The sequence below is a fragment of the Tupaia chinensis genome, unplaced genomic scaffold (assembly GCF_000334495.1).
Source record: "Tupaia chinensis unplaced genomic scaffold, TupChi_1.0 Scaffold149964_2, whole genome shotgun sequence".
Taxonomy (NCBI): Eukaryota; Metazoa; Chordata; class Mammalia; order Scandentia; family Tupaiidae; genus Tupaia; species Tupaia belangeri.
The window spans coordinates 1,554,970-1,564,826 of record NW_006209806.1 but is presented as its reverse complement, the minus strand read 5'-3'; the positions used below and the strand labels follow the sequence as shown (position 1 = coordinate 1,564,826).

General features: G+C 58.8%; 1 protein-coding gene across 1 annotated transcript in view; it reads right to left on the bottom strand.

Moving 5' to 3' along the window:
- Nucleotides 1-7,842, bottom strand: part of ATCAY (ATCAY kinesin light chain interacting caytaxin) — a 29,020-nt gene extending 21,178 nt beyond the window's left edge. Inside the window, exons 1-2 of the mRNA XM_006171791.2 lie at nucleotides 7,706-7,842; nucleotides 2,216-2,274 (exon numbers count right to left, since the gene is read on the bottom strand). Coding sequence (XP_006171853.1) covers nucleotides 2,216-2,274; nucleotides 7,706-7,782 — 136 coding nt within the window. The 5' untranslated portion in view covers nucleotides 7,783-7,842. The remainder of the gene's footprint in view (nucleotides 1-2,215; nucleotides 2,275-7,705) is intronic.
- Nucleotides 7,843-9,857: the final 2,015 nt, after the last annotated feature.

Here is a 9,857-nt window from a genome sequence, read left to right as displayed (position 1 = left end):
CGGGGCCCAGGACTTGAACCATGGTTGACTACATGGGAGTCCAGCAACATAGCCGTTACACCAACTGCTGGTCCCAAATTAAATGGTTCTTAAAAAAAAAAAAAAAAAGAAAGACAGGGACAAGCTGATGGTTGATGGTTAATGGTCACGTTGGTGGATTCTCACGTAGTCGACCACAGTTCCAGCCCCGGAGCTGGCAGCTTAAAACTCATGCCAGGCGCGTGTGCGTGCGTGCCCAAGATCCCGAGAGGAGAATGGAGGAGAAGGGATTGCGGCGTGGCCATCCCCCCTGGGGGGTGATTTCTTGCTTTCTGTCTCCCGTCTTTCTGGCAAGCGCACACCCCCTATGGCAGAAATCTCTCCCCACACAAAAGAGAGACTGATCTCCCCAGACCACCGGAACTCACTGCCCTGCCATGACATTACGTGACCAGTGGGGCCAAAATGAACAAACCTCAGTGGGGGTCCGGCCCTGTGGCCTGTGGTTAAGAGGGCAGGGTCCCCCACCGCCGACCCTGAGGTGCAAATCCCAGCCCGGGTGGCTTGAAAAACACGCCAAATGCATGTGCATGCCCAAAACCCCAACAAGGCGGGGATGGAGGGGGGGGAGTGCGGTGTGACCACCCCCACGGGGGGCTGTCTCCCTCTCTGTCTCCCTCTGTCTGTTTGACAAGAACACACACCCTCTGGAGATTAAAACAAACAAAAAAAGAAGGCAGGTGTCGACGTGACAGTTGTCACTAGCTGGGAGACAGTAGTGCCACACGGGGCCCAGAGGACAGAGCTCTGAGCCAAAGAGGATTATTCTCAAGCCTTAAGATCAAATGAGATTTCCCCAAAAAAAGGAGAAAAAAAAAAAAAAAACATAGAAATTGCCCTGCCAGCTTTCAGACGTGCACGAGACCCCGAATCCCTTCCTTCCTGCAGCCCCCCACGCCGGGTTGAGAGTGCCTTCCCGTGCATGCCCTGGATTGGAACCTGGGGGCAGGGCTGGCCTCTGGCTTCCTGGTCCTCAGCCAGAGAGAGTTCGGCCCTGGATGGCACACGCCTGACTGTCCCCCAGTCTCCATGCTGTCTGGGTGGATTTGGGGCCTGAGGGCGGTACTGGGGTGGGCTGAGACCGGACGCGCCCGGAGTGAGTTTGGTCCGGGCCTCGAGGTGTGGCTGGCGGTGTGGAAGTCCAGCGACGAAGTCCGTACGCCACCTGCTGGCCCTGCGGTCTCCCTCACACATCTGACTGAATCCTTAGGGTGAGTTTACGCTGGAGTCAGTCAGAGGAGCTGTAACCTGATGTGGCTGGGATCCTCATTGAAGGACTTGTGGGAGCCAGCAAGTGGCGTGGAGGTTAAGGTGCTGGATCCCACATGGCCCACCTTGTGGTTCGAGTCCCAGATTCAACAGTTTGAAAAAACACTCTGGGCACGTGTGCATACATGCCCCAAATCCTGAGAGGAGAGTGGAGAAGGGGTGCGGAGTGGGCATCCCCCTGGGGGTGCTCTCCGCTCTCTTCCCCCTCCCACACCCCTGTCCAGAGTTTTGGACGCTCAGAACCCAGGAGCCTCCCAGGGCCCCCTCGGCTGTGCCCATGTCCCGCCTGGCACTACCCGGGCACTGTGCATGCCCCTCCTTCATCCTTACACGCTCCATCTGCAAGAAGTCCCGGGGCTTGGGACCAGCAGGTGGCGTGGCCGTTAGGTGGCTGGATCCCACGTGGCCGACAGTGCAGTTTAAGTCCCGGACCCGGCAGCTTGAAAATCACAAGACACGTGTGCGTGTGTGCGTGCGTGCCCAAATCCCGAGAGCGGAATGGAGAAGGGATTGCAGCGTGGCCATCCCTCCTGAGGGCGGTTTCTCGCCTTCTGGCTCTCTGACTCTGGTGAGAGCACGTGCCCTATGCCCTATTTATTTATAAATAAATCTCTCTCTGTCTATAGAAAGCCCACTACCTGCAGGTGGCAGCGAGGAAGTGACAGCGCACAGAGGCCGTGCGACCAGCCAGAAGACACACAGCAGCACAGCTCGCCGTCTTCGCCCTCCTGGCCACACCCCCGCCCCCCACGGCCGCCTCCCCTGAAGGCCTCAGAGCAAACGGCCTCTTCTCTGGCCTTCTGCCCGGGTTGCGGCTTCTGCCAGCGCCACGGTTACGGCCATGGCAGCGCCCAGGACTGCAGGCAGGTGTGGACGCAGCCCCGTGCCTGCACACGTGGAAACTTACAGGACGTGTCTTCCGCCGGGCTGCCCAGCAAGTCCATCCCCGTGTCTTCTGGGAGCGGCCTTCGGACCGGCCGGGAGCAGATGTCAGCCACCAGGCACCGCGAATCCAGCGGAGGGACATGGAGGAGCCGGAGTCGCACAGAACGACAGAGACAAGAGACAGTTAGTTCTGGGAATTGCGGGCCGGCCGATGCGTCCTCCTTAGCGTGGGGGACACGGAGAGCGTTCGTGCCAGCTGGCTCCTTTCAGGTCACCTCGTGGGTCTCGGGCCTTCAGGAGTTTGGGTGGGCATCGCGGAATCCCCGAGGGAGCGAGGGCGGGGTTCTGAGAGGTTACAAAGGCGAATTCTCTATGGGGGACCCGTGGGGCTCCTTCCCGATGGGTTCTGTTCTGAAAAGCCTGTGCAGGACGGCAGCTGGGGACTGGGGGTCCGACGTGCTGCCCTGCAGGGCTGACCCTCATGGGACGGCGCTGGGATTGTGGGGAGTCCGCCGTGAGCAGGCTGGGCACACATGTGCCCTCCACCCAGGCTGGCCAGGGCTGCGCTGGATCACACAGTGGAGAGCCTGGGGGCTCCGTCTCTCAGTCTCTCTGTCTCTCTGTCTCTCCCACTCCTGGAAGAAATGAATCAATACAGGGACCAGCAGTTAGCATAATGGCTGTGTCGCTGGACTCCCTTGTAGTTGACCATGGTTCAAGTCTCGGACCCAGTGGCTTAAACTCACTCTGGGCGCGTGTGCGTGCATGCCCAAGATTCCGAGAGGAGAATGGAGGAGAAGGGATTGCGGCCTGACCCCATCCGGGGTGGGGTGATTTCTTGCTTTCTGTTTCTCTGTCTCTCCAGCAAGTGCATGCACCCTGGAGCAAAAATCTCTCTAAAAGAAGAAGAAAAGAAAGGCAACCGTTCAGCCATTCGTGTCCCCTGCGTTAGGTGCTGGGCTCCCTGCAGAGGTGGGTGGCTGAGCGGGGATTTGCAAAGTGGGACCTAGTTCTCTGGCCACCCCCGCCTGGGTCCCAGAGCAGGACTGGGTACTCTGGCTCCTCTGTTCCCAGGGAAACAAGTCACACCAGCCAGAAGGTTCTCCACGGTGCACGGGGCTGGCGGGGAGTGCTGAGTCAGGGAGCAAGGTGCTTCGGCCAGTCAGCGACTGCTCAGTGGGCGGGTACACGGATGCCTCTTCCTTTCCTTATTTATGTACTTATTTACTCATTTTTAGGTTTTAGCTGCAGGCCATGTGTACTTGCCAGAGAGGGAAAGTGAGAAATCACCCCTAGGGAGATGGCCACACCACAATCCCTTCTCCATTTTTCTCCTGGGATTTTCAGCATGCACACACATGTGCCTGGCATGAATTTGAAGCTGCTGGGTCTGGGGCTTGAACCCTGGGCAGCCATGTGGGAGTCCAATGCCTTAACCACCCTGCCACCTGCCAGACACCAACACCTCTTTACATGCATCTCGCTCCGGATGGTCTAGGAGGCCCGAGAGAGCGGGCAGGACCACGGACAGTGGCCACACAGGCTGCCCCCTCCCAGCCCGCTGGGCTCCAGAGGACAAGGTGTCTTTGCAAAGAGCGTGTGATGGGCCTGGCCCGCGTCCTGGTGCTGAAGGAAGCCAGGGCCACATGGTCAAGGGCACGGTTCCAGTCCCAGACCGGGCTGCTTGAGAAACACGCTGGGCACGCGTGCATGCCCAAAATCGCGACGGGAGGGAGCCGTGCAGAGCAGACGGCCTGCCCACGCGCGCGGGGGTGATTCCTCCTCTCCTGTCTCTCGGTCTCTCTCTGGCAAGTGTTTAAAAGAGGGAGCTGCCGGGGGATGGATCGCACAGTCTCCTGGCCCTGCCTGCCGTTGGGTGTGCTGTCTCGGGGAGAGAGCGAGGGCCGAGAGACGCTGACGCTGGCCTTCCTACTCCCGTACTAGTTCAGGCTTTCACTCGGGACTGGAGGAGGGAAGCCAGGGGGCCCGAGGGCCGCACCTCCGCAAAGCGCAGCGCGACCAGGGCGGACCTGGTGTCCCTGCGTGTAACGCCATTCTGCACGCGAGCGTGCCGCAGTCCTGAGAGGAGACAGGAGAGGGGCTGCCCGGCCACTCCCCGGGGATTTCTCACTTCCCTCTCCCTGCCTCTGTCGCTCTCTCTGGTGCACCCGCGCGCCCTAGGGCAAAGCTGGAAAACCAGAAAACGGCAACCATGACCTGTGAACTACCTCTGTGCCCTGCTCTCGCTGTGCAGTCCCTCCATTATCTGGAGAGAGGGGACGTAGAACTCGTGCGTGGGTGTGTGAATATACACAGGTCCCCTCCATAGAGCGTGTCCCCGCGGGATTACAGAGGGACAGGTGGGCTCCAAGCGCCATCTCCGCAAGGCTCTGCAGAAAGGCCGGCAGCGGGCACGTGGAGGAGAGGGGCGGGGCTCCCGAGGCCAGGACGGAGCTCCTGCAGACAGAGCATTTCTGGCAAGCCAGGGCAACACCGCTCCCACAGGCCTCGCCACCACAACGCTCAGTTCTCAGGTCGAGGCTGCCATCAGCCCCATTTTTGTCCCAAGGTTTGGGAGGGGGGAAGCTTTTCCAATAGGGGGAAACTAGGGCCCAGCAGATGGCGTAGCGGCTACGTCACTGGACTCCCACCTGGCCGACGCGGTTCCAGTCCCAGACCAGCGGCTTCAAACTCATGCCAGGCACAAGTACATGCATGCCCAGGATCCCGGAGGAGAGTGGAGAAGGGACTGTGGTGTGGACATCCCTACCACCACCAGCGTGATTGCTCACTTTCTGTCTCTGTTTCTCTTAGGTGAGTGTATGCACCTAAGGCAAAAACCTCTACCAAAAAAAAAGTATGAGGGGACTTCACAAGTCTTGGTAAATGGAATTAAAGTAGGCTTTTTTTTGATGCAAAAATTTTTTTGGAAATCCCTGAATAGTTTTTCACGATATGTATTTTCTGTGATATTTTTTTAAAAAATTTTTGAGAGGTTTTCGCTATAGGGCGCGTGTGCTCGCCCAACAGACAGAGAGAGACAGAGAGACAGAAAGTGAGAAATCACCCCCCAGGGGAGATGGCCACGCCGCAATCCCTTCTTCTCCATTCTCCTCTCGGGATCTTGGGCACGCACGCACACGCGCCCGGCGTGAGTTCTAAGCCACCGGGTCCAGGACGTGAACCACGGTCGACTACGTGGGAGTCCAGTGAAACAGCCATTACGCTAACTGCTGGTTCCCTTTTCTGTGAAATTTTAATTAAAAATTTAAAGTTGGGGCTAGCCAGGGCATGGTAGTTATGGTGACTGGATCCTGCATGGCTCACTGTGTAGTTCAAGTCCCAGACCCGGCAGCTCGGAAGTCATGCCAGGTGAGTGCATGTGTGTGTATGTCCAAAATCCAGAGAGGAGGATGGAGGAGAGGAGATTGTGGCATGGCCTTCTCCAGCAGGGGTTAATCTCATTCTCCCTCTCTCTCTCTCTCTCTCCCTCCCTCCCCCTAGTGAGCTCACACACCCTATGGCAAAAACCTAAGGAACAAAGAAGAGAAACGGAGCTGCCCGCTTGGGAGGTTCTGCTGGTGGGGGACGGAGGACAGGCATAACCATCCTCAGCTCTCTGAGGGTGTACGGTCCACGGCCCCCGGAACTAGCCAGGGCAGGGTGGCTTCAGATCACAGTTCTCGTCTGACCACGCTGGAGGCCGGAGTAGGTCTGGAATTGTTCCCATGGCCTAGGGTCAGGTGCAGGCAGGGGTGGGGCCGTCAGGAAGCTCAGGGAGTCCCTGCCCACGGGAGGACCCGGCCCTCCCTCAGCCCTTCCCCTCCCCCAGTAACCTGTTTCCAGCAGGATCTTCTCCTTCTGAGGCCAGGGCCCCTTTCCCCCTCCTCCATTTTTGTTTATTTTGTTTTTTAGAGAGATTTTTGCTATAGGGAACATGTGCTCGCCAGAAACACAGAGACAGACAGACAAAAAGGGAGAAACCACCCCCGGGGGGAGGGCCACACGGCAATCCCTTCTCCATTCTCCTCTCGGGATTTTGGGCACGCACGCACACGTGCCCAGCGTGAGTTTAAGCCACCGGGTCTGGGTGGGACTTGAACCACAGTCGACCACATGGGAGTCCAGCGACACAGCCATTACGTTAACTGCTGGTCCCCGAAATCTTATTTTAATTCCATTCGTAAAGTGCCTTTGCCACGGAAGATGTTAGTCGCTGGTTCCAAGGACCAGGGCAGGTGGATGTTATTCCGCTCCTCGCTCCTCGGGGAGGAAGCGGGGGAAGAACCGAGGGGCGGGCGGGGCAGGTGGTCTGTGCACAGAGGCCCAAGGGCAGCGAGACTGGGAGAGTGGCTGGGAACAGCGTTCCAGGCTGAAGGAACAGCCAGGGCGAAGTCTGGAGGTGAGAGTTAACCACAGAGAAGGCCCTGGAAGGGAGGGACTGCAGCTGCGGGGGGCAGAGATGAATAGAGATGAGGGGACAGAGAGGCGAGTGGGGGGGCAGCCCTGGGTTTTCAGGGGGAAGAATGTAAGTGGGGGCAGGTTCCCAGGGCCACCGCCAGGACAGCAGACGCCAACGGGATGGGGTGAGGATATTTAGAACTCCTGGAAGCATGCGCCAGGGTCTTCTGGAGTTCTGGGGATGGAGAACCATGTTATCTGACTTTATTTATCATATCATCACTGTCCAGTTTGATCCGAGGGAGACAGAGAGAGAGGGAAAGTGAGAAACAAGCCACCAGGTCCAGGACTCGAACCGTGGTTGGCCATCTGGCTGTCCAGCATCTCTAACCGCCACGCCACCTGCTGGCCCCGAGAATCAATCTTTTCAAACAATGTATTTATTTTTATTACGTTAATTTGCTATAGGACACGTGCACTCATTCAGAGAGGGAGCGAGAAATCAAGCTACCAGGTCTGGGACTAGAACCAGTCACCCACGAGGGAGTTCCGGTGCCTGAACCACCACGCCACCTGCTGACCCAGCGATCTATCGTAAATGACATAGCAAATGTTCCTTGTGTGGGCCAGCCCTGTAGCCTAGTGCTGAAGGAAACCAGATCCCACACGGCTGACTGCGGTTCGAATCCCGGCCCCAGTGGCTTGAAAAACTCGCTGGGTACATATGCATTCCCAAACTCCGGGAAGGAGGGAGAGGAGGAGGAGAAAGGACAGGACCAGGACGGGGTGACCATCCCCCAGGGGTGCTTTGCCTCTCCGGCTCTCTGTCTGGCAGGCTGGCTGGCGAGGGCGTGCACCCTCTGGCAGTTAGAAAAGAAAAGAAACAAAGAGAAGCCAAATGCTCATTCCGTATCGGGCCTGCACAAGCCTACCATGAGGCCAGAGAGGACTCGCCACCCTGGGCTCGGCCCTCACAGTGTGTGGGAGGTGACGCTGCATCCGAAGAGGCCACCCGGCAACGCCCACAGAGTGGCCTCAGCGGGCAGCGGCACGCAGGCGCCCTGTGCCCCTTGGGTGAGATGCCACAGCTGACCTGACCCGGACGCCGTACCTGGGGAGATCCTCGTCCTGCCATTCCTCCTTCACGTCCACGTTTTCCATCCGGAGTGTGGCTTCGGTGGTCCCCATGAGAGCCAGAGAGAGGTGCGGGGGTGAAGCAGGGACGCACCCTGGCAGGGAGAGGCAGAGGGATGGGTGTTACTGCCCACCCCCTCCCACCACGGGCAAGTCCCCACTTCACAGACGAGAGAACAGCAGGATGGACAGCCGAGACCCTCAGGTGGGTCTGGGTTTGGACCCAGGAGAAGGACTGGGCCTCAAGCCACAGGCCCCCTCTCTTGGACACACTGAAATCCACCCCCCAAGGGCAAGCCATGGCCCAACACATCCTCCTTCCTTACTTTGGACCTCAACTGGGACATAATAAAGCAAAGTGATATCATTCATACTAAAGTGTGAGTGGCTGATATGCCTGAGCTTCCCTGCTAGGACCAGGTCAACTCTGACCTGCCTCTGGCTGCATGCCCTTCTTCTCTGTTGTCCCACAAAGAATCGGTCCTGGGGCCAGCAGGTGGCATGGTAGTTCAGCCACTGGACTCCCACAGGGCCAACCACAGTTCAAGTCCTGAGCCAGGTACCTTGTTTTCTCACTTTCCTTCTTTTTTTCTCTGGTCAAAATTAAAATAATAGTAATACAAAATAAATTTAAATAAGTAAATTCTTTTTTAATAATTATTTATTTAATTGTATTTATTCATTCATTTATTTTCATTTGACCAGAGAGAGACAGAATGAGAGAGAGAGAGGGAGGGAAAGTGAGAAAGCAAGACACCAGGCTTGAGACTCGCCAGCCATGTGGGAGTGTCCAGCACCTTAACTACTACGCCACCTGCTGGTCCCAAATAAGTAAATTCTTTAAAAAAAAAAAAAAAAAGCAAGTCCTGACAGCCCGCTGACCCCAGGGAGGAAGGCGCGTGGGGCGGCAGCCAGGTATTGCAACAATGCCGTTTTGTTCATGTGGCTCTGAGAGCCCACTGGGGGCAGGTGGGCGGGGAAGCGCTGGAGGTGGTGGCTGATGGGCCAGGCTGTCAGGGTGCAGGGTTGAGGCTGCACCTCCGGGGCCCTCACTTCCTTGTCCGTAAATGAAGGGTGAGTTCGAGATGACCTCTAGAGCACCTGCCTGGGATCCTGTGACCTCATGGCCCCCCAGTTCTGTGCTTTTAAACCAAGGTCGGCACCTGGTGGGGGATCCAGCCGCCTCTTTCGGGGACACTGGCCAGGTGGGGAGGCATCTTTAGTTGTTAGGTCTGGGGGGAGGGAGAGTGTCCCATGGAGACGGGCCGACAGTGCCCCGGAAGCCCCCCACAACTCAGAAAGACGGGGATGAGGCGGGGTTTGCAACAAAGCGGCCATTCCTCTGCACCGCGGCTTCTTTGCAAAAGGATTTTGCGGGCCTGGCTCTGGCATCCCGGGAACCCTCCTGCCCCCCAACAGCACGCAGGGCACCCCGACTCCCAGACCCGCCCTTGGTGTGGAGCTGGGGCCCACCCAGCGCTCCGGGCGTGTCGCCCCCACGCGGGTCTGCCTGTGGGACGAGGGCTGGGGTGGCCTCCGCGAGACCCTCCCCCGCTCAGGGCGGCTTTCTCGCGCCTCTCTCCGGATGCTCCGAATGTCGTCATTCATTCATGGAGGAGGGACAGTAAGACGCAGTACAGGGACGCGGCAGCCACCCAGCCCTCCCCGGTCGGCGAAAGTTAGCGGCCGAGAAAGCCGCCGCGGGAGGGTCTCGCCGCCCCTCGCCCTGAGCGCTGCGACCCTCGTCCCCAGGACCGCTGTCCCGGCTGTGCTGACCCCACAGTTCCCTGAATCCGGGCTGTGGGTGGGGCCCGAGCCCCGGCAGGCAGACCCTGGCTCCAGCCCGGGGACAGCGGGCCACCGGGTCTGCAACCGCCGCCTCCCCGCCCCCTCCCGAGCCTTTATCCGCACGTTTCGGACCATCCTTCCCCACATCCGCTGCGGGCGCCTTCCCGGTCCCCCCGCAGCCCGGAGGGGAAGGCGCGGCGCGGGTGGGCCGGTCCCTGCCAGGACCCAGAGAGAGGCCGAGGTTTTGTCCGCCCGAGCCCTAAGCGCCCTGAAAATGGGGCTCATCTCTGCTTTCTGGGTACCCGGCGGGCGCGGAGGGGAGCCGAGCCGGCGAGGGGCCC